This window comes from Zalophus californianus, chromosome 13, assembly GCF_009762305.2.
Source record: "Zalophus californianus isolate mZalCal1 chromosome 13, mZalCal1.pri.v2, whole genome shotgun sequence".
Classification (NCBI taxonomy): Eukaryota; Metazoa; Chordata; class Mammalia; order Carnivora; family Otariidae; genus Zalophus; species Zalophus californianus.
In genome coordinates, this window is record NC_045607.1 from 30290298 (window position 1) to 30316500 (window position 26203).

General features: G+C 42.4%; 1 protein-coding gene across 2 annotated transcripts; it reads right to left on the reverse strand.

The window, feature by feature from the left end:
* Positions 1–1865: 1865 nt before the first annotated feature.
* RNF20 (ring finger protein 20) lies at positions 1866–26203 on the reverse strand. 2 transcript variants are annotated; one of them, XM_027616542.2, is made up of 20 exons: positions 26086–26186; positions 24786–24940; positions 19755–19922; positions 19490–19637; positions 19154–19336; positions 15192–15310; positions 13349–13495; positions 13101–13178; positions 12788–12907; positions 10984–11163; positions 9891–10026; positions 9439–9560; positions 8950–9320; positions 7626–7743; positions 6879–7028; positions 5325–5537; positions 4319–4444; positions 4022–4162; positions 3224–3325; positions 1866–2981 (listed from the first exon to the last, which is right to left on the reverse strand). In XM_027616542.2, exons 2-20 carry the CDS (start codon positions 24912–24914, stop codon positions 2805–2807), a joined length of 2928 nt encoding a protein of 975 aa, XP_027472343.1. In that variant the 5' UTR covers positions 24915–24940; positions 26086–26186; the 3' UTR covers positions 1866–2804. The 2 variants fall into 2 exon arrangements, with proteins under 2 accessions (XP_027472343.1, XP_027472342.1); XM_027616541.2 differs by having other exon boundaries at positions 2805–2981; positions 26056–26203.

The following is a 26203-nucleotide window of genomic DNA, read 5'->3' on the forward strand; positions in this document are numbered from 1 at the left end:
ACACTGCTCTATGTCCTAATGTTAGGACCTGTGATGTGTATCACAAATAAGACCTTAATATCTAACATTAGGAAAAGACCAAATTTGGGGAGAAATCCCCAGAAAGTAAAGCTCAATTTTCCTGTGTGGTGGGACAATTACAGATCTAGGAAATGTTTAGGTTATTTCCATACCAGAGGTTTCCTATTATGTAAACCCAATCCAACATGTACACAACCCACCACTTTCTACTTACTCTCAATGTAGCTGTCTTAGCACATCGAATCAGGCAGACTTCCGTGGTAAGAACTAGTCAAAACTTCTCTGCATACTCAACTGGTACTTGGGTTTATCTATCAATTGATAATCCCCAGCAAAAACCTTAAAGACCAAATCTGAAAGGCATTCCACATGAACAGATGATCATGGAAACTGATGAGAGCAGAATATACCTTCCTTCAAGAAGCGAGCATCACCACCCCAGTAGGTCTAAAAGAAGACAAGTGATCATTTCTCTATTCTCCAGAATCTTCCCATGAATCCCCACAATATCAGACTCCAGAGTGCTGACCATTACACCATGGGGCCCACTTGAATCCTCACAACATCAAATCACATTCATCACTCAAGTGGCATGCACGTAGTACTATGTGCACAGAACTCCTGCCCTTGAAGAACAAAGATGCCCTTGTGGATCTGGACAGAGATTAAAAAAAAACAAATAAGGAATCCCAACGGAAATTCATACAAGAATGCAACAGCTTGCAGAAATAGCTGAGCACCTTTGAAAAAGATCCCTATAGAGGTAATAATTTAAGAGCCAATCATGTAGTTAAGATATATGCCTTAAAGCATTATCAACCCTGATTTTGGTCCAAATTGCCAAGATAATTTCCAAGGTAACAACAAAATAAAGAAAAAAAGAGACCATCCCCACAAGACCTGAAAAAAAGAGAGAAAGAGAAGACTCTAGTACTTCTCCAATAATCCTTGAGGTTGGCATTCTATATAAGCATTAAAGAAATTTTCTAAAAAGTTCCTTACGGATCTAGAACAATGATTCTTTTTTCTTAAAAATTTATTTTAGGGGCTCCTGGGTGGCTCAGTCGGTTAAGCATCTGCCTTCAGCTCAGGTCATGACCTCAGGGTCCTGGGATGAAGCCCCACATCGGGCTCCCTGCTCAGCGGGGAGTCTGCTTCTCCCTCTCCCACTCCCCCTGCTTGTGTTCCCTCTCTCGCTGTGTCTCTGTCAAATAAAAAAAATTTATTTTAAAGAGAGACAGAGAGAGTGCATGGGGGGAGCAGAGGGAGCGGGGAGAGAGAACCCTCAAGCAGACCCCCCCACTTGAGCAAGGAGCCTGATGTGGGGCATGATCCCAGGACGCTGAGGTCATGATCTGAGCCGAAATCAAGAATCGGACGCTTAACCAACGGAGCCACCCAGGCGCTGTAATTTTTCGGAGGATTGTGAGGTTTCAAATTTCCTTTGAGAATCTGAAAAAAGCTATGAAGAATGTGCATACAACACAAACAAAATTTTGTATACAATTTGTGGGTATTCCTGAAGCCCATTCATTGGCCTCTTCTGTAGTAAGAAGCCAGACTGTCCAAAAATCATCACCATTTTTGGTAATTATCTCAAAATGTCTCTAAGAGCTATGTTGCTGGGACTTCAAACTAGTTGGGACTAGAGGCTCCCTGCTCTTCCCAACTAGAGGAACTTCCCCTAAATCCAGTTTCCCATGGGACTAGTGGTTTTCTGCCACAATATTCCAGAGGCTGCAGTGCCCCAATGCTGGGCAGCCAGCTTTCCTAGCCAAACGTCATAAACAGTAAATATCCAAACCCAAACCACCTGCTGCCCAAGAAAAACACAAACACTAAAACAAACTGAATCCTGCTTTAATTGAAGCTTGTGGAGTATAAAGTCCTACAGAAACATTACAGAGAATCTTCCAGAAAACAGGGATCACAGCAATCCCTGTGGAGAGGCAGATGAGAGTAATTCATAGCTCACTAAGGCCTCCCTGTATCAAGTTCCCAGAGTACCCGGAAGATCTCTTCATCATCTCAGTCCTGTTCCCCATCCTCTCCAAGCTTGATTTCATTGTAAGATAAAAAGGGCTACTAAATTTGAAATTATTCTGGCCTCAAGAAATTTAAAGACTTTTTAATGAGTAGGACATTCAAAACTTAAATAACTTCAACATGGAACCCAGCCGACCTTAACAAGTTACTTTGTTAGTGAATAGGAAATGGACTGAATCATCCTGGACATAATTTCATTAAGGCTTCAAACCATCCAGGAAAAAGTGGCACAATTATACCATTTTATAATCCAACTTTACAAAAAGTTTACTACCCAAATCAAGAAATGTTTGTGCCCACAGAGAGCTTATTTCTAAAAGATCCCCCTCACCCCGCAAAACAGCCATATGTCTCCACTCTTCTTTGCTCCCTTCTCCGTATCAGAAATACCAATTTACTTCTTCAGGAGGAATAGAAATCCAAGATTATATAGTAAGCCTGAAGAAGAAAATGCTGAGAAATCTAAAAGCAGGAAAGAAATAAGCTGGTGGGGAAGACAAATGAGAGTTGTTTGTTTCTAATTCATTCTAAAACCCAAGACTTGCCTTTACGGGTCCTTTTTCCCTGCAATCATCTAGCTATTAGAGAGGAGAACCTGGACGTAAAGTCTGTGAAGAAAAGGTCACTGACAGACAAACTGCCCTGTAGGTGACAGTCGAGGAGAGAAGAGGTAGAGGTTTTGGTGGTTAATGAAGAAGTGCCTGTCTAGCCACTCCCTCTTCTTCTCTTGGCTTGGCTCAACCAATATAGATGCGATGGAAATCATTGGCACCAAATGCGGCGTTACACTTGGGACATTTGCGCTGACGGGTGTCATAGCGTGTCTTCACACACTCAAAGCAGAAAACATGAAAACACTTGGTCAGTACGGCGTCCTTTTTACGCATGTTGCAACATGGACAGGTCAGGCGTGCCTAAAAAAAAAAAAAGTCAGAGTCTGATCGACCATAAAGGTTTAAATGGCTCTCATATGGAAGCAGACAAGCAGGAAACCCACTAAGCACGAACACAAGAGTGCCACGCCCGCCCAAAAAAAACCATCCTCTGGTTCCCTTCATGTAAAGAAGTTCGGTATTTATTCTCCCAGTCTATTAGCAGGCCACTTCAGGCCCGAACAAAAAGAACACAAAGAAATCACCAAGGCAGTTTTCCTAACCTTGTAATCCTTAATCTCCTCCATCAGGATCTCATCACATTTGGGCACATTGTCTGGTTTCTTTGTGGTCTCCAGCTTCCTTCGAAGTCGAGAGATGTCCTCCTGTGGTAAGAGAACATACCCATTAGACGCACTCCCCCAGACCTGCCATTTTGAGGAAAAAAACTGCTCCAACTTGAACTTTCTGCTCGGCAAAGAAAGGACTTTCTGTCCTCTCCTGGCCAATTATCTCTTAGGAATGCAGAGAACCGGAATGGCAAATACCTTCTTTTGTTCCAGAGCACAAAACCATAATCCTATTACCAAACTGAGTTGCACCTAACTATTGTCAATGCAGTTCTGTAAAAATACAGTCTAAGAATTAAAAAAAAAAAAGATGAAAAACTTGATAAGCAACTTTATTTTAAGGCAATTACTTTCAAGCTGAAGGTAGAGTGGATTAAAATAATTTACAGATCTATGGATAAGGATAGAAAGTCATCATGAGAAACACTGGACATGCCAAAAACAGAAAAACTATAGAACTTCAAAATCCTCTAGTTTGACATGTTGCTACTTCTTTACAAATTCACCAATTCATTCAATTCATAAGTACGTATTTCATGCCCACCGGTTGGTAGGCACCATGACAGGCTTTGGGGGATATGGCAGTGAAGAAAACAGACTTGGTCTCTTCACTCAAGGAACTTATAATCAAGTAGGAGATGACACACATCAGACCAATGACTCTTTCATAACATTTCAGAGCTCAGAAAATATGTAAAAGGTGAAACGTAAAGAAACCACAATTGCTCTTGCCTGGGCTCGTTTGAAATTGAACATGTCCTTTTCTTTGGTGACGCTGTTCTCCACGATCTCATCCTGAAAATCATGGAGCTTCTTCTGAGCCAACTCCAGTTGCGCTTTGAGGTCATCTGCCAGCTGGGCTGCCTCCATCGCCTAGCGGGATGTACAAATAGCGTCCGCTTATTTCTAAGGAGGCAAAATGTTAACCCGGTCCAAGGAAGAAAGTGAACCTATAATTTCATCCGTGTCCTACTTATTTGCTCCTCTGAGACTAACTGTCACTTTAGATCACAGAGTAAGCAATCCTACCTTGCGTTTATTCATCTCTAAGGCTTGAGTCCTAAGACCAAGCTCCTTCTCCCCCGTGCCAATGTTGCTTTGTAACAGATGCTCCTTCTCTTCCAATTTCCTTACTACCTGTAACTGCGCATCAACCTTTGAAAAAGAAAAATCATATTTAAACACAAATAGGAAAGAAAAAAAACTATGAACTGACTAGGCACTGTTAATCCATAGGCCCACAAAGAGAGAGTCTGTTAGAAATCTCAAATCATCACTGTCTTTACCCACGAACCCTTCAAAATACATGCAAGACCACAATACTTAAAAGCTTCCCTTTTCATACCAAAAAAACAAAAAAACAAAAAAAATCATTGTTGATGATTCAAGCAAGAGTTTAAGAAACCACTGAAAATTCTTCTCCAAAATTGCCAAGAGCCAAAGGAATTACATTTACAGATATTCACCTTCTTCAGCCATACTAATTCTTGAAGCCTGGCAATTCATACTGGACCATGTAAATTATAGCTCAAACAAAGGCCATGTGTATCTCTCTCAGAATGGTTAGAAGTTCTAAAGCAGTCTTTTTCTTGAAATTCACACACAAAGTGGAGCCACCATGAAAGGGTAAAAAGTCAAGTCACACACCGACAGACTCTCATCCCAACATCCAGAGGTAATCAGGTAACCACTCTGTTTCTCATAAAGCCATCCAGAAATTTGTAAACTACACAGCACACACACAAAGACGTACACATTTCTGACATAAAAGGGATAATGAAACAAATCACTTAATGATAACATTTTCCATACTAGCAGATCCATATGTTTTAACAGTTAAACTGTACATCTTTGCAGTTAGGTATAATTTGTTTAAAAGAATGCTAAAAATATATGTTTATACCAGAATGCTAACAATATACATTTTCAGGGTCGTTTTTTTTTTTTTTTTTTTTAATGCCACAATAATCATTCTTTAATGCATGTAGAAAGTGCCCTACTTCAACAGAATTCTGGCAAGCTCTATTCAAATTACCTGAGTCTTTAGAGTCAAAACCTGGTCAGCTAGCTCCTCCTTCTCTTCTTTAAGTAACTTGTGGATCTGATTCGACTTGATACGCTCGGACATGAGCTTGAAATTTGCATCATCCTTCTCCCGCAACTGCTGCATTAAACGGATATTTTGCTCTTGCATGTCTTCAAAGGCCTGGCCTGTAACATCCATCTCCGAGAGGAGAGCCTCTTCCTCCTAAAATATGGAGAAAGAACCCTCATTTTAAGAGAATCTTCTAACTCCAAAGAAACGGGCGCTGGAAACTAAACTTTCCCAGTGTTCATTCAGAAATAAATTAACCTAGTGACAGACTCAGTTTCAAGCAGCTTAGTTTTGTCACTTAGGTTAGCCCGAGGAATACAAATGAAGCCTTATTATCTGAAGCCACTGGCACTGATGATCTGATGCTCAGCTGATTTATATTCAGAGTCAGAGTAGACAAAACTTCTACACACCATAATGCAGCAAACTGATCAAGCAGCAGTTGGTGAAGAGAACTTCTATCACAAAACCTCACAATCTCCCATACTTTTCCACAACTGTAATATCACATTTCACTACAGACTTTCCAACAGTACTGCACAACAATCTGATGGGTGAAGATCCGTACCTAAAAATATGTATTTTTTAAAGATTTTATTTATTTATTTGAGAAAGCATGAGAGCGAGATTGAGAGAACGAGTCAGGGGGAGAGGCAGAGGGAGAAGCAGACTCCCCGCTGAGCAGGGAGCCCGACATGGGCCTCATTCCCAGGACCCTGGGATCATGACCTGAGCCAAAGGCAGATGCTTAACCGAATGAGCCACCCAGGTGCCCAGTACCTAAAAATATTTTGACTTACATTTTGTGTTACGAGGAGACTATGAAGAGAATAGTCTTTACAGTTCTGTGACCCAGAAACAACCACACTTACACACTATTTATTTATAATCTATTTGGGGGTATGTTTTTCTTAGTTTTGTATATTTGGTTTTTTTGTTTTGTTTTGTTTAGATTTTATTTATTTATTTGACAGAGAGAGACACAGCGAGAGAGGGAGCACGAGCAGGGGGAGCGGGAGAGGGAGAAGCAGGCTTCCCGCGGAGCAGGGAGCCCGATGCACGGCTCGATCCCAGGACCCTGGGGTCAGGACCCAAGCCGAAAGCAGGCGCTTAAAGACTGAGCCACCCAGGCGCCTAGTTTTCTATATTTGTAATCATAATGTATATAAAACCTTATATAGATATATATATATTTTTTCCTCCATTTAGACTCACTCCTGATTCCAGATCAGCAGAGGAAGGATGGACCCCTCAATAAACAATGTTTGAACAACTGGCTACCCACTTTGAAAATAAAAGTAAATTTCCTGCCTCACAAGTACATAAAACAAAATAACAAAGAATGAAAGACGTCAGTGTAAAAACAAATGTACATATAGGAGAAAAACATTCACAAAAAAAAAAAAGACTTGAATGAAAGAGCACACTGCATGTCAATAACTTGTCAAGTAAGATTTATCTAAAAACCCAACTAAACAAAGACAGTGCGCCCACCTGCTTGGCCATGGCCAGCTTCTTCTGCAGGTACTCTATCTGCTCCTCGACCGCCCGGATCTTCCTCAGGGCGTCCTCATCAGCCATCTTCTTGTTTTCCTTTTTCTCCTTATCCTCTAGGTCCTTGAGTCTTTGCCTCAGATCTTCCAACTACAGGAGGTAAGGAATCACACACACGAGAAGGAAGAGCTAGAATACAATTTCAAAAACCAATTGATCCTGTGTAGATGGAGGGCCCACAATACCAAAGAATCTTGGGAGAATTCGAAAGGGAGAGAAAGGCTGTACTGGCCACAGCACAGCGCTGCTCTAACCTCCCTCCGCTCCCACATGACACACTTGAGTAGGCAAGCTGCTGAGGAGTGCACGCGCACCTCTCGAGGGCGGTGGTTCTCACCTTTTTAAGGCCCCCAAATTGTAAGAGAATATGACATTCTTCCCAGAAGTAATCAGAAAAGTGACTCACTATAACAAAGATTTATGGGAAAAGCATTAATGGGAAAGGGAGAATAAAAAGTCTGAAAAGGTTACTCCTGTTCCCAGAAATTGTGATACACCTTGCCACCTCGTGGAAAAGAAAGAAATCTGTTTTATTTCAGATGGTCTCTGAAAGGGAAGAAAATGCTGCTGAGTGTTAAATGCTAACTTTAAAGATGAAGAAAGAAACTACATCCTTCAGAAACGTGAAGGAAAATCCCACAAATGCAGACTGTAACCAGAATGACAGGTAACGGCAGACGACATTACCTCTGCCTTAGACTTCTTCTCAGCCGCCATCAGCTGAACTTTGTCTCTCTGTTCCTTTGGCGCAGAGCGGTACATATCTAGCAACAGTTTCATCTCCTTTTGGCTCTCTTGTGCTTTCCTATGATGAGGGTGGTAGAGGGAAGGGAAGGGTGTAACGAGAAAACACAGGACATCAGAGCAAGGGAATTTGGAATTGAGCAAAATAATTTACAACAGTTCCACATACACCTTAGAGCACAGCTCTAAAAGAAAACTTCTGCACGGCCCATCAGGAGACTTGTGGACATACTCAGAAACTATAGAAAAGCAAGCTAGCTAATGGAATCATTTCTCCTTCAGACCAAGTTCTCCAACATAAAGTTATAAAATAAACACCTTGGCCCTAATTAAAGAGGCACAATTCTGGGGCCCCACTCTTAGAAACTGAGATTCAGGAGCTCTGTGATGGGGTCCAGGAATATATTTTAAATAAGTCATCCAGATGATTCTGATACCACACCTAAAAAAAGCATTTGCCCTAAAGAGATCAAGAAGAAAGAATGAGAAACAAGGGAGAAAACTAGATTCAATAATGGAGTGATTAGCCATTAGCTGAAGACTGAAACTTCATCTCCTACTAAATCATCAAACCTCTTAACTATACTTTTATATACCAAAGAAGTTCAAATGTTTTGAGCACAGTTGTCCTTCAACTCCACATATCAATAAAGACACAACCATGACCAACGGGAAGCAAGACGTAACCAGTTCTACCAGAGAAGTTACTGGTTATGCAGGAAGAGAAGGCACAGTATGTGACATTATGTTGGTACTTCATTAACTGACAGGTCTGTCTTACCATTTCCATGCCTGCAGGAATAAACCTCCTAAGACATCTCTTAAAATGATCTGATACATACACAAACTAGTTAACTGCTAGGGAAACAGATCAACATTGTTCAAGTTATACCGATACAAACTCTACCCATTATGACTTTAAATTATAGTTCATGCGAGCAATCTGCCAGCAGTTAATTTCAATAATTCTCCTGAGTATTGCTTAAATCATGACACCCTGGTCCCTTAATTTGGATTCATGAAGAATAAGGCTACAAGTGCAGGGCTTACTGAGACCGGACCACCGAACCAGACTACGCAAGAGCCCATGCAAGCCATTTTGACTGCACCCTTGATTAAAAATTGAGAGCACAATTAATTGTACATTTAGTTACACCCGAGATACTACGATGGTCTGTAAGTCATGCCGTCCACCAAACATTTTCATGCATGATGTCCTAACCTCAGCTTCTGAGTCAGAAACAGTTTCTCTAAATTCTGCTCTTACTTGAGTTCAATCTTCAATTGTTTGATAACTTCTGCTTCCTTTTTCCTCCCGTCGTCATGCTTCCCTTTCTCTTTATCCTTAGCAGAGTCTCTTTCCTTCTCCGACTCTTTCAGTTTCTGCTTCTCTCGTTCCCTCTCCTTTTCCTTCTCCCGCTCTCTTTCTCTCTCCCTCTCTTTCTCCCTCCTTTCTCGTTCTCGTTCTTCCTCGTCCCGTTTGGACTTAATTTCATTGACTTCCTCCTGAGATGCCTTTGACGCAGAGGACTGGGCAGCTAAGTCCTCAGGATCTTGCTTCAGTTCTGCAGGCTCATCCTTCGGGTCCTCGGTACTGGACTGAGACTGCAGGAGGGCAGTGCCGCTGCGCAGACGGGTCTGGGGACAAAGAGGGGAAGGAAGCGCATCACTGACGGCAACCACCCTGCTCGCCTCCCTCGAAGCCAGCTACACAAACGGAACAGCAGCTCACACTTATTCTACCCCTCCTGGTTACCTTGTTCAGGTCAGACTGGGCTTCTCTCAATTTCCGCTTATACCTCAGGACCTCGCCTTTCAGCTGGTGATTGTGATTCTGGAGGCTACTGATGAGGTGGCGCATCTCCCGGTTTATGGGACCTTAAATAACGGCAACAGCAATGTTATGAAGAACTGTGACAAGGGCAAAAGGCACAAGGATAGAAAGTGCGGAATACATCAGGGACCTCTGAGAAACAGGGAAAACTACCAAAAGAAAGACTCCTTCTCAGAAGAAGAAAACAAAACTGGCCAAACTGAGTTGGGAAAAACAAGCACCAAGCTGTGAGCCAAAACGAATTCCAGGATTTGGTTTAAGGGTCTTTAAGACATCTGAGCTCCACTTAATCCTAACAAGTCCAGGTAACCATACGGTGTTGTTTAAGGAAGGCATCTGCAGTAAGCTGCAGTGCGAAGCAAGAATAATCATACCTGCTTGCTCATTGGCAGCAAGGGTCTGCTCAAATTCTATCCTTAGCATCTCATACTCCTTGCGGACCTGGGCCAGAGTATCTTCCAGCTGGATCACTTCGGTCCTCAGCTTCTTATGAAGACTAACTTCATCTCGCTACATGCAAAAAAGGGAACGAATCAAAAATCCTTATCCAAATGTGGAAACACCATCATATTCTATTACTAGGTTTCCTAATTTTGACCCATAAGGACCTAAGAAGAAAAAAAGGAAATCCTAAGAGGGATTACTCGGAAAAGTTCCAATTCAATCGATATATAACAAGCACCAGGCAGCTACGAAAAACTGATTTGAGAACTGGCAGAATAGTAAAGAAATAAGGGAAATAGCCCCTTCCTGTGAGAATGTTATAATTTACAAGGAGTACTAAACAATAAAATGGGATATAAACGTTGTAAGGTAAGATATATTAAATTCAATTCATTTGTCAGACAGACAGTAAAAGACCAACTATGACAAACATTATCTTAAGGACTATGGAAGGTATAGAAGTGAACACATGAATAAAAGTTTTTGCCTTAAAAAAAAAAAAAAAAAGTATTTCCATTTGCCCGGACACACTATAATGGCTTATAAATGGTGCGGCAGCTTCTACCCACTACTCTCGCCCATGCACATAAGGCTCCAGCCATACTAAACTATTTCTAAATCTGTTCTTCTCACTGCTGAGAATGCCCTTTTATTTTGTCTACCAGTAAACCTGCATTTATACAAAACTTGTATTTACCTTTTCTACCAGTAAACTTAAGATTCACACTTCACTCTGGCAAGTGGTTATCAGGAAGGTTCCACAGGAAATCAGATGCTGTCTCCTTTATCACTGCCTCTTTTGGGTACGCATCTGTTGTCCCATACCTCATTCTAATGGTCACTACTTTCCCCGCTAAGCTGTATGATCCCAGATGGCAGGATGCCCACCATCCAGCAGAGTAAAGACGTATGGCCACTCCATACACGCTTACCGAATGAGCGGTAATTGCTCATGAGAGAGTAAAACTATAAAATTTACGAGGCAGAAAAGCTTATATACAGAAGACAAAGCAAGGCTGTTACCTCAATGAGCTCAACTTGGCGCTGGTGGGTCCCCCTGGTGCCATGAAGCAGCGTCCGAGCCTCATCCAAGTGTGCTTTCAACTGCAGGCTCTCATTGTACAGGACGGAGAACTGCGACTGCATACAGCGGTACTCCGGGGTCTCCTTAACCGCCTCCTCCACCGCGCTCCGCAGCTCCACCTGAGGAGGGCCCAAAAACAAGTCAGAAGCAGAAGCTAGCATTGTGCCCTAGATGCTAGACAGGGAATAAAACCTTAAACTCAATGATGTCCTGTGCAATTGAGACAAGCTTTTTTTGTTTTGTTTTTGTTTTTTAAGATGATATTTATTTGTCAGAGAGAGAGAGCACATGCAGGGGGAGCAGCGGACAGGAGAAGCAGGATCCCCGCCAAGCATGGAGCCCGATGCAGGACTCGATCCCAGGACCCTAGCATCATGACCTGAGCCGAAGGCAGACGCTTAATCGACTGAGCCACCCAGGTGTCCTGAACTGAGACAAGCTTTATGAAGATTATGGATTATACCTGCCCACTCTTCCAGTTCTGTAAAATCTACATCAAATTAAATCTGATCAGCCAAGAGATGACACCAGGTACCTGTGTTTTCCACCCAAGAACTGTTTCAATTGATACGTATTTTACATTATGTATCAACCTACACCCAATGACACTAGAAGAGCACTATGAAATTTGTCCGATGTGGGGACACAGAAAAACCCTATGAAATTTGTCAAGATGTTTAATTCTTAAAACATAGTTGAGGACCCTCGTCATTAACTTGTTCTTTTTACTAACAGTCACAGAGAAATATATTTTTGACATTGTATCAAAAATAGTCATGCTTCTCTTAAGCAACGGTTTGCTTTAGTTACCCAAACACGTGAATTGATTTAACTCAGGTTGGGTTGTTTTTTAACCAACTGAGCCACCCAGGTGCCCTTTTTTTTTTTTTTTAATATTTTTTAATATAGGTTGGGTTGTTTTTTGTTTTTTGTTTTTTTTCAGTACAAACATCTTTATTTACCTAGAAACAAATAAAATTATAAAAGACATGTGGCGGGGCGCCTGGGTGGCTCAGTCGTTAAGCGTCTGCCTTCGGCTCAGGTCATGATCCCAGGGTTCTGGGACCAAGCCCCACATCGGGCTTCCTGCTCCACAGGAGGCCTGCTTCTCCCTCTCCCACTGCCCCTGCTTGTGTTCCCTCTCTCGCTGTATCTCTCTCGGTCAAATAAATAAACAAAATCTTAAAAAAAAAAAAAAAAAAGACGTGGCTATGACAGAAAGAGGGGCGGGAAGACTTTCAGAATCCATGTTCTTCCCGCACCCCAAGAACCTGGGGAGAGAAAATTCTAACAGGCAGGTTTGAAAACCAACAGGAACCATCACTGATCATGTCTCTTTCTCTGTTTTGGCAGGTAGGAACTGCAGAGCCAAATTCTATGACCCACATTTGGCAATTACTGACACGTGAGTAGCCTGCCCTGCTACAGGATGTATGTACTCCTTGCACAGATCTTGTATACAAGCCCCATTTTTTAAAATCCATTTTGGATCGTCACCCGAGTTTACCCTACTCATTTTTCTCAACACTTCCTAAGTTAGAGCACCTTGATTCAATCTTTGTAGGTTGTTTTAGATCCTTTTCAGAACAAGGCACGGTACAAATAATTAAGTAAATAAATAGACACACCAACAAAACTCACATTTTTCTTTTCCCTCATAAGTTATGAGGGCCGACCAGTATGTATGTGAGTTGATCAGTGAAAAGTTTCATCTTAACGGCCCTTCAGAAAGGTTTCTCCTACCTTCAGCTTCTCATTTTGGGTAGTGACCTCCTCCAGGTCTTGCCGAAGTTTCTCCAGCTCACAGTGACGGTTCTGAGCCAGCTCTTTGTTCTCCTCAAGCTCTGCATTCATTTCCTCAAACTGGAGAGAAGCAGGAAAATAGCAAAATGAGCAAAAAGAAAGAATTCTTAAGTCGTTCCCATTCCTAAGCTTCCACCTTCACCTTCCCATTCTTAGAGCACAACCCCACCCTGCCACTTGTGAACTCCTAAGTACGGAGCATGACAGCTGACATGAGGTCAAAAATGTGCCCCGAGCGAGTCGCGGATTTTACCTTCCGGGCATTGATAGTGATTGTGCCGCCATACAAACTGCTCCCCGCTCCATATACCTTATAACCTTTCGAATTTACCTATAGGAAGGACAAAGATTCTTTAGTGAGAGGAGACCCTAGGATTTTAGTCTGATAACCAAAGTACTTTCAAGAGTCCATTTTGTCCCCAGCTACCCAGGTCCATCCTTTCTGAGTAAACTCCTTCAAAATGATTCTAGTCTCTAAACTGCGAATGAAACAGCACTTGCCCGTTCTAGGACTTCTGCTAAGTGTCGGTTGAGTCGCTGTTCCCTCTTTCGAATTTTGTCAATATCCCACTGCAGGTCATCGATCATGGACTCAAGGACAGACACTCGTGACTCAGCTGTCTCCACTTTACTCTGCAACTTGGAGAACTACATCCCAAAGATAGGCATCCAGAAAAAGAAAGCCAAAAAAAAAGAGTGAGAAAAGCAATACCTTCCACCACTATCTTACATCCCAAATCTCATAAAATTAACCCTTGCTTATGTATCATTATAGACAAAATTTAAATAGAAGCTGCTTCACCTTCTTCCCAATGCATGAGTATAAAAATGAAATCATGAAAACTCTAATTACAAAACTGTTACATGTTCACATTAATCTATATACACCCTTTGAATTGGTTTTAAAAAATGGCCCCCAAATCTTTGGTAGTCCTCCCATCAAGAGGTGGTGGCACTGTCCCCTCTTCTTGAATCTGGGTCAACTTTAGTGACCCAATGGAAATGATGCTACTTAACTTGGAGGCTATGTCTGAAAGGCCATGCAGGTTCTACCTGCTGTTCTTGGGACATGCATTCTCTGGAAGAAGCCAGCTGCCACGTTAGAAGCCCAACTACCCTGAAACTGCCACGCTGGAGAGGCAACATGCAGGCGTTCCAGTGGACAACCGAAGGGGAGCTCCTACCCAGCTGACAGGCAACATCAACAGCCAGCCACAAAAGCCACGGTGGACATCAGCTCAGCTGAGCAAAGCAATGTCTCTCTCCAGGTTAGTAATGCTACATGAGATTTGGGAAAGGACCAGAAGAGGTGAACCTTCTCACCCTGGTCGCACCTAATTAATGTCTCAAACGTGACAGAAAGTTATTCTATTTTTCAATACACTCCGATCTATTTATAAGCACTGCTATACTCTACACAGGTATTAATAAACTTCCCAGACGATTCTCATGCAAACGGCCAGCATGGACCTTGGCACTCGAGTTTACAAAACAAGAGCATAATGAACATGGGCTTTGAAGTAAAACACCTACATCCAAATCACAGTTCAATCACTTGCTGGCTGTGTGTTCAGACCAGTTACCAACCTCCTTGAATTTGTTCCCTTGGCAGTAAGATGGGAATTGTTTGACCATTAGAGATGATACTCATCAAGTACCGAAATGCTAGGCACTAAGTAGATGGTAACTACTAACTTACTAATAAGCACAGGGTATGGGTGGCCAAACTAAAGTATGTCAAATTTCAGCACAATATCCTTTCAACTAAACTGAAATGATAATCAGGCGTGTCAGAAAAATCTTAAAGGCCTATTATCACTTTATCTCAATCACTGTATATAAATAAATAAGTACCTGAGTCCTGACATGATTTGGTCATGGTACTATTTATGCCCAAGTCTGGGCTGAAAACCCATATTCCTCAAGTTCCCAGGCCATCAACAATACAGTAGTTCCTACTGTCCCTTTCTCAGATGAATTTCTACCAACCCATTCCTCAGTAACATTGTACATGATATTTTACATTTGGGGTAATTCATCATTTGGGGGACTGGTGTGTTGTTTCACAAAACCCCACATGATGGTATTTCTTCCTAAAAACATCGTAAAGTTTTCTATTTAACAGAGGCACAAGTGTAGGAGAAACATTTGATTATTTTTTTCCCCTTAACCTTTCCTCAGATTTTGATTTCTCAGACCTGGCTGCTTTAGCCTGCCCTGCATGCTCTTCAATATAAAAACAGGCTTTCTACAGTCAAATGATCCTCAAAGCACTCAAAATTCTGAGTCTATTCTAGTGCCACAGGCCACTAGAAAGTAGCATCTCTCCTTTCGGGTCAAGTACCTCCTGAGACATGGTGCGATGCTTCTCCTGAAGGAGGTCTGTCAATTCCTGTAGCCTCATGTTCTCCTGTCCAAGGAAGGAATTCAGCTCCTGCACCGCCTCCTCCACTATCAGATGATCTGAGAGAGAAGAACTGCACTTTAGTTTAGCATCTATAGTGTCCAATTTTAAAACTGCACCTCCCACCAAAATATTAACATGCTATGTCACTTTATTTTCCTGAAAACCTTCAAGAAGAAGGCTGGTTTTTATTATCTTCACATGACTGATTCAGTACCCAGACCTTAGCTGACCTGCTTAAAGAGATGAGCCAACCTTGTGCTTCAGTAGAGGATGACACAGAGCCAAGGTCACCTAACTCCCATCCCTTTCTACAAAGTCAAAATGTAGTGAGAAAAAAATGGAAGTTCTGTAACTTTATCTGGATAAGGCACAATCACCCAAAAAATGCATTTTAGAACTGTAGTCAAGACAGAGGTATCTCTCATTAGTGTCAAGACTTCATAGCAATAAAATTCTATTTCAAAAGGCTATCACAAATTCCTATTATTCACTAACAGCAACATGAAGCATCTCTCTGTTGAAAGAGAAGGGGGGGCAAAGGGCAGAAATTTCCTTGCTCAAACAAGCACCTATAAAATCACAAAGGATAAAGATAAAAGCCTCAAATTACTTAACATATTCCGGAATATGATGCTAGGGGCACTCCTGAAGCTCAAAAGCCAAAATGTACACTATAATTTACAAAGAAGGTAGATAAATTTACAGAACTTATTACACCAAGTTAATATGTTTAAAACTAGAGTCACAAATATAGCTCAAATCCAAATGTTAGCAAGTGAAACCAGATACTCTCAGGATATATAGTGCCCTGGAGAGAGTTATCAGGAGGAAGAATTGTGGGCTCTCCTACCCCTTGGCATCACTCAGAAATACCATACAGAACAGGTTGGTCATGTGGTGGTTTTTGTGGTTTTTAACCAGGATCGCCTGTAGAATCACTTGTGAAACTTTAAGATTAGACACTTCCCTAGGACCCGTCCCACACCTACTAAATAATACCACCCATGGGCAAGGCCAAAAAAACATTTGCTCCGAAAGCTCTCAAAGTGACTCTGGTTCATAACTCAAGTTAAGAACTAGGAGGTGAATTTTAGTCCTTTTAATATCCTGAGATACTCAGAGGCCTAGAAAACAGTAAGAGCTCAATAAATACTTACTGAATTAATAAACAAGCTGATAAATGCAATTCTTTTGAATCAAGGATAAAATAAACATGGGGAAAAAATGAACTGCCCAAAAGGTATAGCTGATGCTACAATTCATACTTTATATGAATTGTATATAGATCTTTATCTCTTAACAAGTTCAGCTTATCAATGGCAGTTGCCTTTTATGTTATAAAAAAATAACTCAGTGATTTGTAACTTATAATGTTTTTATTTTTGAACTTAAAACTCTAACTTGTTAAAACGCATGCCATCAAAAATAATTTTAAAATACTGTTCAGTATACTACCCATTTCAGTTCCTTTTTAAATATACCAATTATTTTACTTGATATTTATTTATAAAATCAAGTTTAACACTGGCATAACCTCTGCAGATGGCATATTATCTGCATATAATATGCATATGGTTTATCCATGTGGCATATTACTAGAATTTAACCATATCAGCCAACTGTTCCAGTATAGCCAAGGGAGAAAGAAATAACACCCAGCTCAGTTTACATTAGGTGATAGGGAGGATTTATAGCCACTCATTCACCATAATTAAGCACGAACTATATACCAGATACAGAGATCAGCTAGGAACCCACAAGTGGATGTAATATATGAATACAAAAGTCTGGGAGGACACAAACCACACTGCTTACAAAATAGTTATCTTTGAGAAGTGGGATGGGAGGACTTTTATAGTCTATTTTTATCTATTTCTGATTTATATATTCTAAAACTGGTATCCAAATAATTAAATACACAAATATGCAAATATACTTAGGGAAAAGCAAAAGAAACCCTTTCCCATCAAATTTTCACAAGTCTTTTACATCCCTCATCTTTTGATTCTGTTGATAGTTTAGCCCAAGTATCCTTAAAAAAAATTACAGAGTAGGGGCGCTGGGTGGCTCAGTTGGTTAAATGTCTGCCTTCGGCTCAGGTTCCTGAGATCAAGCCCTGCATCAGGCTCCCTGCTCAGCGGGGAGTCTGCTTCTCCCTCTCCCCCCGCTTGTGCGTGCTCTCTCTTTCTCTCTTGCTCACTCACCCTCTCTCTCAAATAAATAAAATCTTTAAAAAAAAATTACAGAGAGCACCTTGGTGGCTCAGTTGGTTAAGCGTCTGCCTTTTGCTCAGGTCATGATCCTGGAGTCCTGGGATTGAGTCCCGCGTTGGGCTCCCCACTCATCAGGGAGTCTGCTTCTCCCTCTGACCCTCCCCCCCATGCTCTCTCTCTCTCTCTCTCTCAAATAAATAAAATCTTAATAATAATAATATAAAAATTCTTATTTGCCCGCCCAATGGTTCATTACATCCAACATACTACTTTCAGAAACAAAAGGTTAAACATCTTTCTTTTTAAGTAGGCTCCAGGCTGAATGTGGGACTTGAACTCACAACCCTGAGATCAAGAGTCACATGCTCTACTAAGCCAGCCAACCACCCCGAAAGCTTAAACATCTTAATAATAATCAGAGAAATTATGGTATTACAACTAGACTATGATTATTAAAAATGTGAAATTGGGGCATTTAAGAAGATGCAACCTAGCTACACAAATACTTTACTATACTGTAAAAGTTTAAGTTTTTCCATTAGCACTGACTAGTAACATAATTATTTCAAACAGACACTTCTCCATCCGTGTAATATTTTCTTTTAACTTTTATTTTTTTGAGGGGGGGAGGGGCAGAGGGAGAGGGAGCTAAAGAATCTTAAGCAGGATCCATGCCCAGCACAGAGACCAATGCAGGGCTCGATCTTATGACCCTGAAATCATGACCTGAGCCAAAATCAGGAGTTGGACACTTAACCAACTGAGCTACCCAGCTGCCCCTCTTTTATCTTTTTAAACACAGAGACCAACTAACAATTCTAAAATCTGAGCCAACTCTTTCTGAAAATATTAGAGATTAACAGATAAACGGAAAACAAGAACATATTAAAACTGACTCTTTGGGGGGGCACACCTGGGTGGCTCATTTGGTTAAGTGTCTGACTCTTGATTTCAGCTCAGGTCATCATCTCAGGATTGTGACATCAAGCCCCGGGTCATGGAGCCTGCTTAAGATTCTCTCCCTCTCCCTCTGCCTTTCACAACCCCTCCCCCCATTCTCTCTCTCAAATAAATAATTATCTTTAGGGGCGCCTGGGTAGTCCAGTTGGTTAAGCGTCTGCTTTTGGCTCAGGTCATGATCCCAGGGTCCTGGGATCGAGTCCCACATTGGGCTCCCTGCTCAGCAGGGAGCCTGCTTCTCCCTCTGCCCCTCCCCCTGCTTGTGCTCTCTCGCTCATTCTCTCTCAATCTCAAATAAATAAATCATTAAAAAAATAATAAATCTTTAAAAAAAACTGACTCTTTGAAGACAAAGTTCAACATCTAATGAACAAAAATTTTTAAATATAATTACCAATATTTAAAATAATATCCAAAAACAGAGCTACTCCTTAAATAATAAAATTAATATTACTACTTATAAAAGTGTTTAATTAACAGAGAGTATCAGAATGGGGCTTTCCTCAGCTTCTCACAGGACCGTCACGTGGCTCAAAATATGAAGCACTTGTAAAATATTAACATGCCATAGCAACGACATTACTGGTATTACCAGTAATACTGGAGATTGGATTCCAAGGAATGTAATCAAAAATAAATACGTAAGTCTGCGAACTACAAACGAGCATGCAAAGGGGAGCTCTTATTCCTCCCCTTTCTCTCCCAGTGTCCTGGTTCTTGCCTCACCTCCACTGTTCAGCTTCCGCGATAAGAGCTCTACTTTTTCTTGTAATTTATCATAGACAGTCACAATCTGGGACACAGCTCGGCGGGAGGACTCCACACGCTCCTGCAGCTGAGACTCCATTTCTTCACTGGAACTGCTGGCCAGAGTAGCAAGGAAAGAGAAAGCTGGCTCTTGCCCTTCCCCTGAGGACACAGGGGGGGAAAAGAAGCTGTCAACGTTATAAAACTGGAAATACCAAAATCTTCTTTCTTTCCTCAAATGGAAATCCTGAAAGCAAAACTCTACTTCAAAAACCCGCATGGCATGTGGTGGTAGCATCCACCACAAATACTCACCTCTCTCTCGGTCATCTTTCCGTTCCTGATTGCTATCAGAGTCTGGTTCTGGTTCCGGCACGACAAGGGCTTTTCTCTCCGTGAGGAGATCTCCCAAACCCTGCTCCAGATCGTAACGTTTAAGGATGATACGGATGTTTTCATCAAACTGGAGAAGGGTGGGCACGGTTATGAAAAAACAAAACACAACTTGGGAAATGAAGAGAGTGCTAAGGCGAACAAAAATGCTCAAATAAAAATCTGAGCAGATAAACGAGTGAGCTACCTGACTCCAGTACCGGTTGACAATCAGCAGTGAGGCGTCATCGGTGGCCTGTCTTCGTTCCAGTTTTTCGATGTGCTCACGGAGTTCATCTTCAATGGCCTGCCGTTGATCCAGCATTTCTGCCAGCTTGCGATTTTTGGTTTGCAGTGTTCGAATGTCTAGCTCCTCCTGCCCCAGGAAACCAATCTTATTAGTCTCCACAAAGAAATGTAGGCAAACCAGCTGTTAAATTCAACAGGGTCATATTAATTAGTAATTTCCTGTGACTAAAGCAATTCATTTTTATAAAAATCTTAAAACAAATAATTGGATAAGTAGGAACAGAGGAAGTAAAGGAAAGAACCTGTGATGAGGTGAAGTAAGAATGACACTAATATACTAGAACTTGGACCTCACCCATCTCACACTTCTCTTCTCATGGACATCCACAAAGTCCTGTAAGGCTCCACTGCCCAGCTCGACCACCTTCTCTCCTGACCACAGCTGCCATCTATCTCCTCAGCACTGCCCCCCACTCATTCAAGAACCCTGGCACCTGGGGTCTTCTCTGCCCCAGTCCCTGCCAACATTCCCAGTGAGCGCAATACACATGTGGACATGTACACACGTGGACAAACCATCAAATCCTCCAGCGTCTAGGCTGCGTTCTGAATTCCTTAACTCCAGTGAGTATCTCCCCCACTGTGCTTCAGCCACACAATTCAAAAGCCACATCTTGGGCTTCTGTCATTATCTGGAACTATGCCACAACTGAAATCTTAAATTCCCTGAATAAAACCTTATCTTTCCAGGTACCTCATGCCCTTATCCCCGTATACTGATCCTCATCTACATCTCCCAGAATTTTGAATTCTCTCCCTTTTCCTTGTCAGTCCCTTCTGGCTCCACTATCTTCCCTGCCTTGACCTCAACTTGTGCTCAGGATCTCGTTCTCTTCTGTTTCTGCAAAAATACTGCTCCATCAGTAACTCCACACCGCTCTCAGTATCTTTCACTTTTCTCCCTAATTCCTTCCCTAGGACAAGGTGGGGGCTGGAGGTGGGGAGGGTGGGGGCAGTATCCCAGGCAAAGAAACAGGATTGGAAAGGATTACATTTTTACTTTACCTAGGAATTCATGAATATTTTAAAGTAAGAACTGTTTATTAGAGCACCAATTTCTTGTGTTGCTTTTATTTTCCTTCTTCCATTTTGGCTAAAACATCCTTGATATGACAAATTAGTCAAGAGTTTCCCAATTGTACAGCTTATTAATACTATTAATAAATGAAATCCTCAACCTCTTCTCTGAGCCCTCCTTTTCCCCTCTTGCTCTCACTGAAACTTGGATGAGAATGCCGTTGCCCTGCAGGTTTCTCCGGCACTGCCCTGGGCCTGGAGACAGGCAGGCATCTTCCTTGTTCTCCACTGCCACTTCCAGGCCATTAGCCCACCTGCCTCCCTAAAACCTCCTAGCTTTGCAGCTCACGCCACTGGTCCGCACCAGCTGCCACCCTGCCTTCCTGCACTGGGCTACAAACGCCCAGATCACTCCCCCATGTTTCCTGAAGATTCAGCACCTAGCTTACTACTACTTTCCAATGCTATTCCTGTCACAGTTCTTACTGATTTCAATTCCCATCCGGCTGACCTTTCCTGTCTCTCAAATCATCAAGTCGTTGACTTCCTTTCCGCCAACGATCTTGTCCTCTACGTCCTGCAGCCACCAAACTCCCAGTTGTTCTCAGTCTTAGCTGTATCTGTCTGCTCTCTATAAGCTCAGTTTCACACATCCCATTCTCCACAATTACCACCTACTTTTCCAGCTCACTCTCTCTAGTTTCCTGAGTCCTATAGTTCTTCACCTCCTCCAGGATCTACAGTCCACTGGTTCTATACCTTTCCCATCCTTCCCTCCTTTCACTTCCTCACTCCCTTCTTTATTGAACTTAGATTCTGCAGTCAGTCATAATCACGCCCTTTTCTAACCTCCCTCCTCCTTGCTCCTTCTTCACACTCACCTGGTAAAAACCCCACCCCCGGTAACATCCAACTCTCCACACCTCCAGGCCTACATCCATGCAGCTGAACGTGACCACAAAACATAAAGTACCACGCTGCCTGGGCTCACTCTGAACTCATGATCCCAGAGTCAAGTAGGTCCTCAGTGCTGCCCAGCAACAATACTCGATCTCTCTAGTCCGTTCCCTCTTCAAGATGACTACTTCATACCTTCTCCTGTCTCTTCAAACCTCCAACACTTCCTCCCCCATCCTCACTCTCAGATGAGTCGCTTCTGATTTCACTGAAAAAAAAACAGAAGCAATCAGAAGGGAATGTCCACATCTACCTCCCATAACTGCAGCTACCGACCTACCTGCATCTGAACTGAGATTCACAGCCTTCCTCTTTGTTGCTACGGATCAACTGCCCCTGCTCCTAGTTAAGGCCAATCCCCCACTTGTGCATTATAGCACATGCTCTCTCCCCTATTCGTGGAAATCACACCAGCAACCATCTCCTCCTTCTGCTACCTCATCAACTTTAGCATCTCTACCAAATCATTTCAATCAACATGCTGTAATAGCTCCTACTTTAAAAACAAAACAAAACCACCTTCCCTCAACCCCACATTTCCATCTGGCTAATGCCACATTTTCTTTGTCTTGCTTTACATCAATACTCTTGCAAAGCATGGTCTTTCCCCTTTCCCTAATTCCTCTTCTCTTCTCTTCAGCTCACTGCAATCAGGCTTCTAGCACCACCACTCCATGAATACAGTTCTTATCAAGGCTCCCGAGAACCTTCTACTGCTAAACCAAATGTCTCACTGCTCTCCTCACTCAGTGCTCTCCTTACTCAAACCATCAGCAGCACCTGAACAACTCCTTCCTGAAACACTCTCTTCATTCGGCTTCTGGACCCCCACTCTCTCTTGTTCTCCTCCTACTTCATTTTCTGTCTCTTTGATCAGTCTCTTCTCACCACCTTGACGTGAAAATATTAAAGTGCTTCAGGGCTCTGTTGTCAGTCAAACCTCAAACCTCTTCCTTACCTACACTCACTTAGAGCCTCTAGTCTCATGGATTTAAATACCTCCTACAAAATGATGACCCCCAAATGCACAGCATTAGCCAGACCTCTTCTCAGACTGCAGATTACAGTATCCAACCACCTACCTGCTCACATGTCTAATAAGTATCCCAAACTTGCATGTTCAAAATCAAACTCCTGCCTCATCCTCCACAGCTTCCCAAAAAAGTCTGCTCCTCTCATACTCCTCCGCAGCTCAGCAGGTGGACAGTTTGTACTTCCAAAATTCTGGGATCTCATAAACTTTATCCAATCGATCAGCAAATCTTGTCAACACTACCTCCACAGTGACCCAAGCCACCACAATCCCTCATCAAGATTACTGCAACAGCCTCCTGTTATGGACACTTTTGTGCCCCATGCCATGTCCTGTCAGCCTGCCACACTTCAGCACAGCCGTGGTGGACAGCTCCATCCACACCTACAGTGTTCCCACCTCAAGCTGCCCAGTCTTTTCATTTTTTGTTCCACAACCTCAGCTGGCTCACTACAGCAACCCTGAAGTGCAGAGGAAGAGATATTGCCTTTAAGGGTAACCTTCAACCAACTGGGGCAGGAATCAGTGGATCTATGCCCCAGCTCCCCACCCTTAGAGACATAAAATGGAAAGGAGAAGAGGGAAAAGAAACAAGGGAACGACTTTGCCAACTGAACTCATAAACCTTGCTCCTCTACAATCTATTCTCCAAGCATAAGTCAGAGCATGTTACTCTCCTGCTTAAGACCTTCCAAAGGCTACCTATCCACACTACCTTGTGGATAAAGTCCCAACTGGGATGTAGCCTCTCTGCCTCCCTTAGAGCATGGGGCTATTTATCCCTATGAAGGGGCACTTCTCCCACTCATAACTATTAGAACAATCTGTTCCTTTGGCAGTGCCACCTTACAAACTGAAGTCCAGGGGCTGTTTTCAGTGTAAAGCATAGTATCTGGCAAATAACAGATGCTCAACAAATATTTATATTTATTGAGTTAGCAAATGTCCTTGGGATGCATGAGATTCAGTGTTAAAACAAAATCACCTCCTGGCAGAGTATGGAGTAGCTGAACCCCAGAGAGACTCAGAAATGACACTTGATCAACAATTTACTCTGAATGTTCCCATTATTCTCTCTGATCCTGAGCCTAATTCAAATAAGTAAGAGATGTGGTTTTATAAGCTATACAAATGTAAAGCATTTTAACACCATATCCCCATGGCTGAGTTCCAGAACAGACTCCTGATCTAGATCCAAACCAATTATGGTGAGCTTCTGATGTCTAATGGACATATAACATTACTCTAAGCTTCTGGTGTATAACAGTCTAATGAAACTGTCAGCTCCATAATAGCAAGGACAGAGACTATTTTATTCACCATTATATTCATAATATCTAGCCCAATAATAATTACTAAAAGCTCACACATATTGCGTACTTACCATATTAAAGGTAATGTTTTAAGCCTTAACAGGGGCTCTTTCATTTTATCCTCTCAACAGCCCAATGAGGTAGGTATAATTACATTTTATACACAAGGAGAAGAGGCACAAGGAGGAAAACAGAAGGCATGCAGCTAGGAAGTGGAAGGATGCTGAGGATAAATTCCAGGTCGTCTGGCCTCAGACTCTGACCCTTCATCACTCCGTCAGTGATTTTGCTACACTGCCTCTGAGTACCTAGCACCTAACTTTTCAGTGAATGAAAAATGAATGTAGTTTCCCACTGCTAATGCCTATAATCCATGTGTATCAGGCACCACACCCTCCAGAGATTAGAAGCATACCTTTGAAAATAAAGACCAAATGTCCATATACTATTTTCAGAACTGACCACCACATCATTTTACCTACTTCTGACTATTTCCCTCTTCTTTTCAAATAAATTTCTCTTATACCAGAAAGCTTCCATAAACTCTTACCTTCAGGATGCAACTGAGGAAAAAAAAAAAGTGTACTATCATAGCACTGTTTCCACATACCGTTGAAGAGACACCCCCAAGCTTAATCGTCTCCACTGTGGTCCCTGAATCTTCAACAGCTGTTTTCTTCTCCGGAGGCATGGATGTGCCAGGCTCTCCAGCTGCTCTTTTATTTCCAATTCCTGACATCTTGGCACCAGATGATAGCAGTCTTCCTGGAGAGGAAAAAAAAACCCCAGAAACTTAGGTAAGACATACGAGAAGAGCAACAATAAAGAGATCACCGATAATGTAAAAACTAGCAATTTTTCTGGCCAGCCTTTTAACCGAAATCCATTAACTTCATACCAAGTGACACAATCCCCAAATTCCTCTTGGAAAGAAAAAAGTAAACTGTGGCGTAAGAGTCAGGGCTGTAACCACTAATTTCTAAATACGATGCTGATAAGAAATAAGAAAATCTCTAAAGATTGTCTTAATATAAATAGTAAGAGATCTCATTCAAGGATCTCTGACATCCTTGGTGTCAAAGGATGAAGACACCAAGAAAAATGTCAGAGAAATCTCACTTCCTGAAATGCCAGAATCAGAAAAATAGTTTGATCAGGACAGGAACTAATTCTATTGTGTTGGAAAAATCACACAGCTGAAAGAGATCTCAGAAATGTCTACTAAATCATTAATATTGAACAAGTCGTGTATCACCACTGAGGCTCAATTTCCTAAGCCAGAAATAAGAGTATATAATTACTGTGCCCCTTTCAAGGAATGAATAAGTACAGAAAGAACATAGCACAATGCCTAACACGAAGAATGCACTCAGAAATACTAGCTCCCTTTCTTATATTTGCAGTTTCTTCCCTGGATTTCCAAACGTTCTCCTCATGATTTCGTGCAACCCTAGGGAGCCTGGACCTGAGAGTGAATCACAATTCTACCTCTCAGGGAGACGTGTTGCCTTGGAAGGAGTTCTCCAAGAGCTTCGGTTTCCTCCTACGTACAGTAGAGGCGAACAAATATTCTGTCTACCTAAACCGCCTCCCAGGGTTTCGGAGCTCAAAGGAGAAACGGATGCTAAAGCACTTTGCTGCTTTAGAAAGCAGCCCTGCCATCACCGAGACTACCCACTATCCTGCTTCATATTCAAGCTCCAGGAGAAGGCGTTATTGGCGGCAGTAACCTGAGTCGGACCTCGCCTGGAGAGAGGACACAGAGGGGCAAGACAAGGGCCGCAACCCGACCCGCGACGGGGCAAGGACCCCAGCCTCCCGCGCCGCCAACTGCAGGCCCAGGACAAGGAAGCCCCGGAACCGGAGAGGGTGGAGATTACCGAGGGTCCGCACAGTCCCGCAGATCTAACCTGGGTTCTAACAACTCGCGCCGCTGGGGAGCGGAACTCGGGCAGGTATTCACCAAGGTCCGCTCAGCGGCCCCCCTTCTCACCCCTGACCCGCAGGCTAGGACCCATCGAAGCTTCC

Excerpts from the sequence above, each read along its gene's own strand:
- RNF20 (XM_027616542.2), bottom strand. The coding sequence starts at position 24,914 with ATGTCAGGAATTGGAAATAAAAGAGCAGCTGGAGAGCCTGGCACATCC. Across the intron at positions 19,638-19,754 it reads TCAACCGGTACTGGAGTCAG|TTTGATGAAAACATCCGTAT; the intron begins GTAGCTCACTCG and ends ACCCTTCTCCAG. Across the intron at positions 12,908-13,100 it reads TCACTATCAATGCCCGGAAG|TTTGAGGAAATGAATGCAGA; the intron begins GTAAAATCCGCG and ends GCTTCTCTCCAG.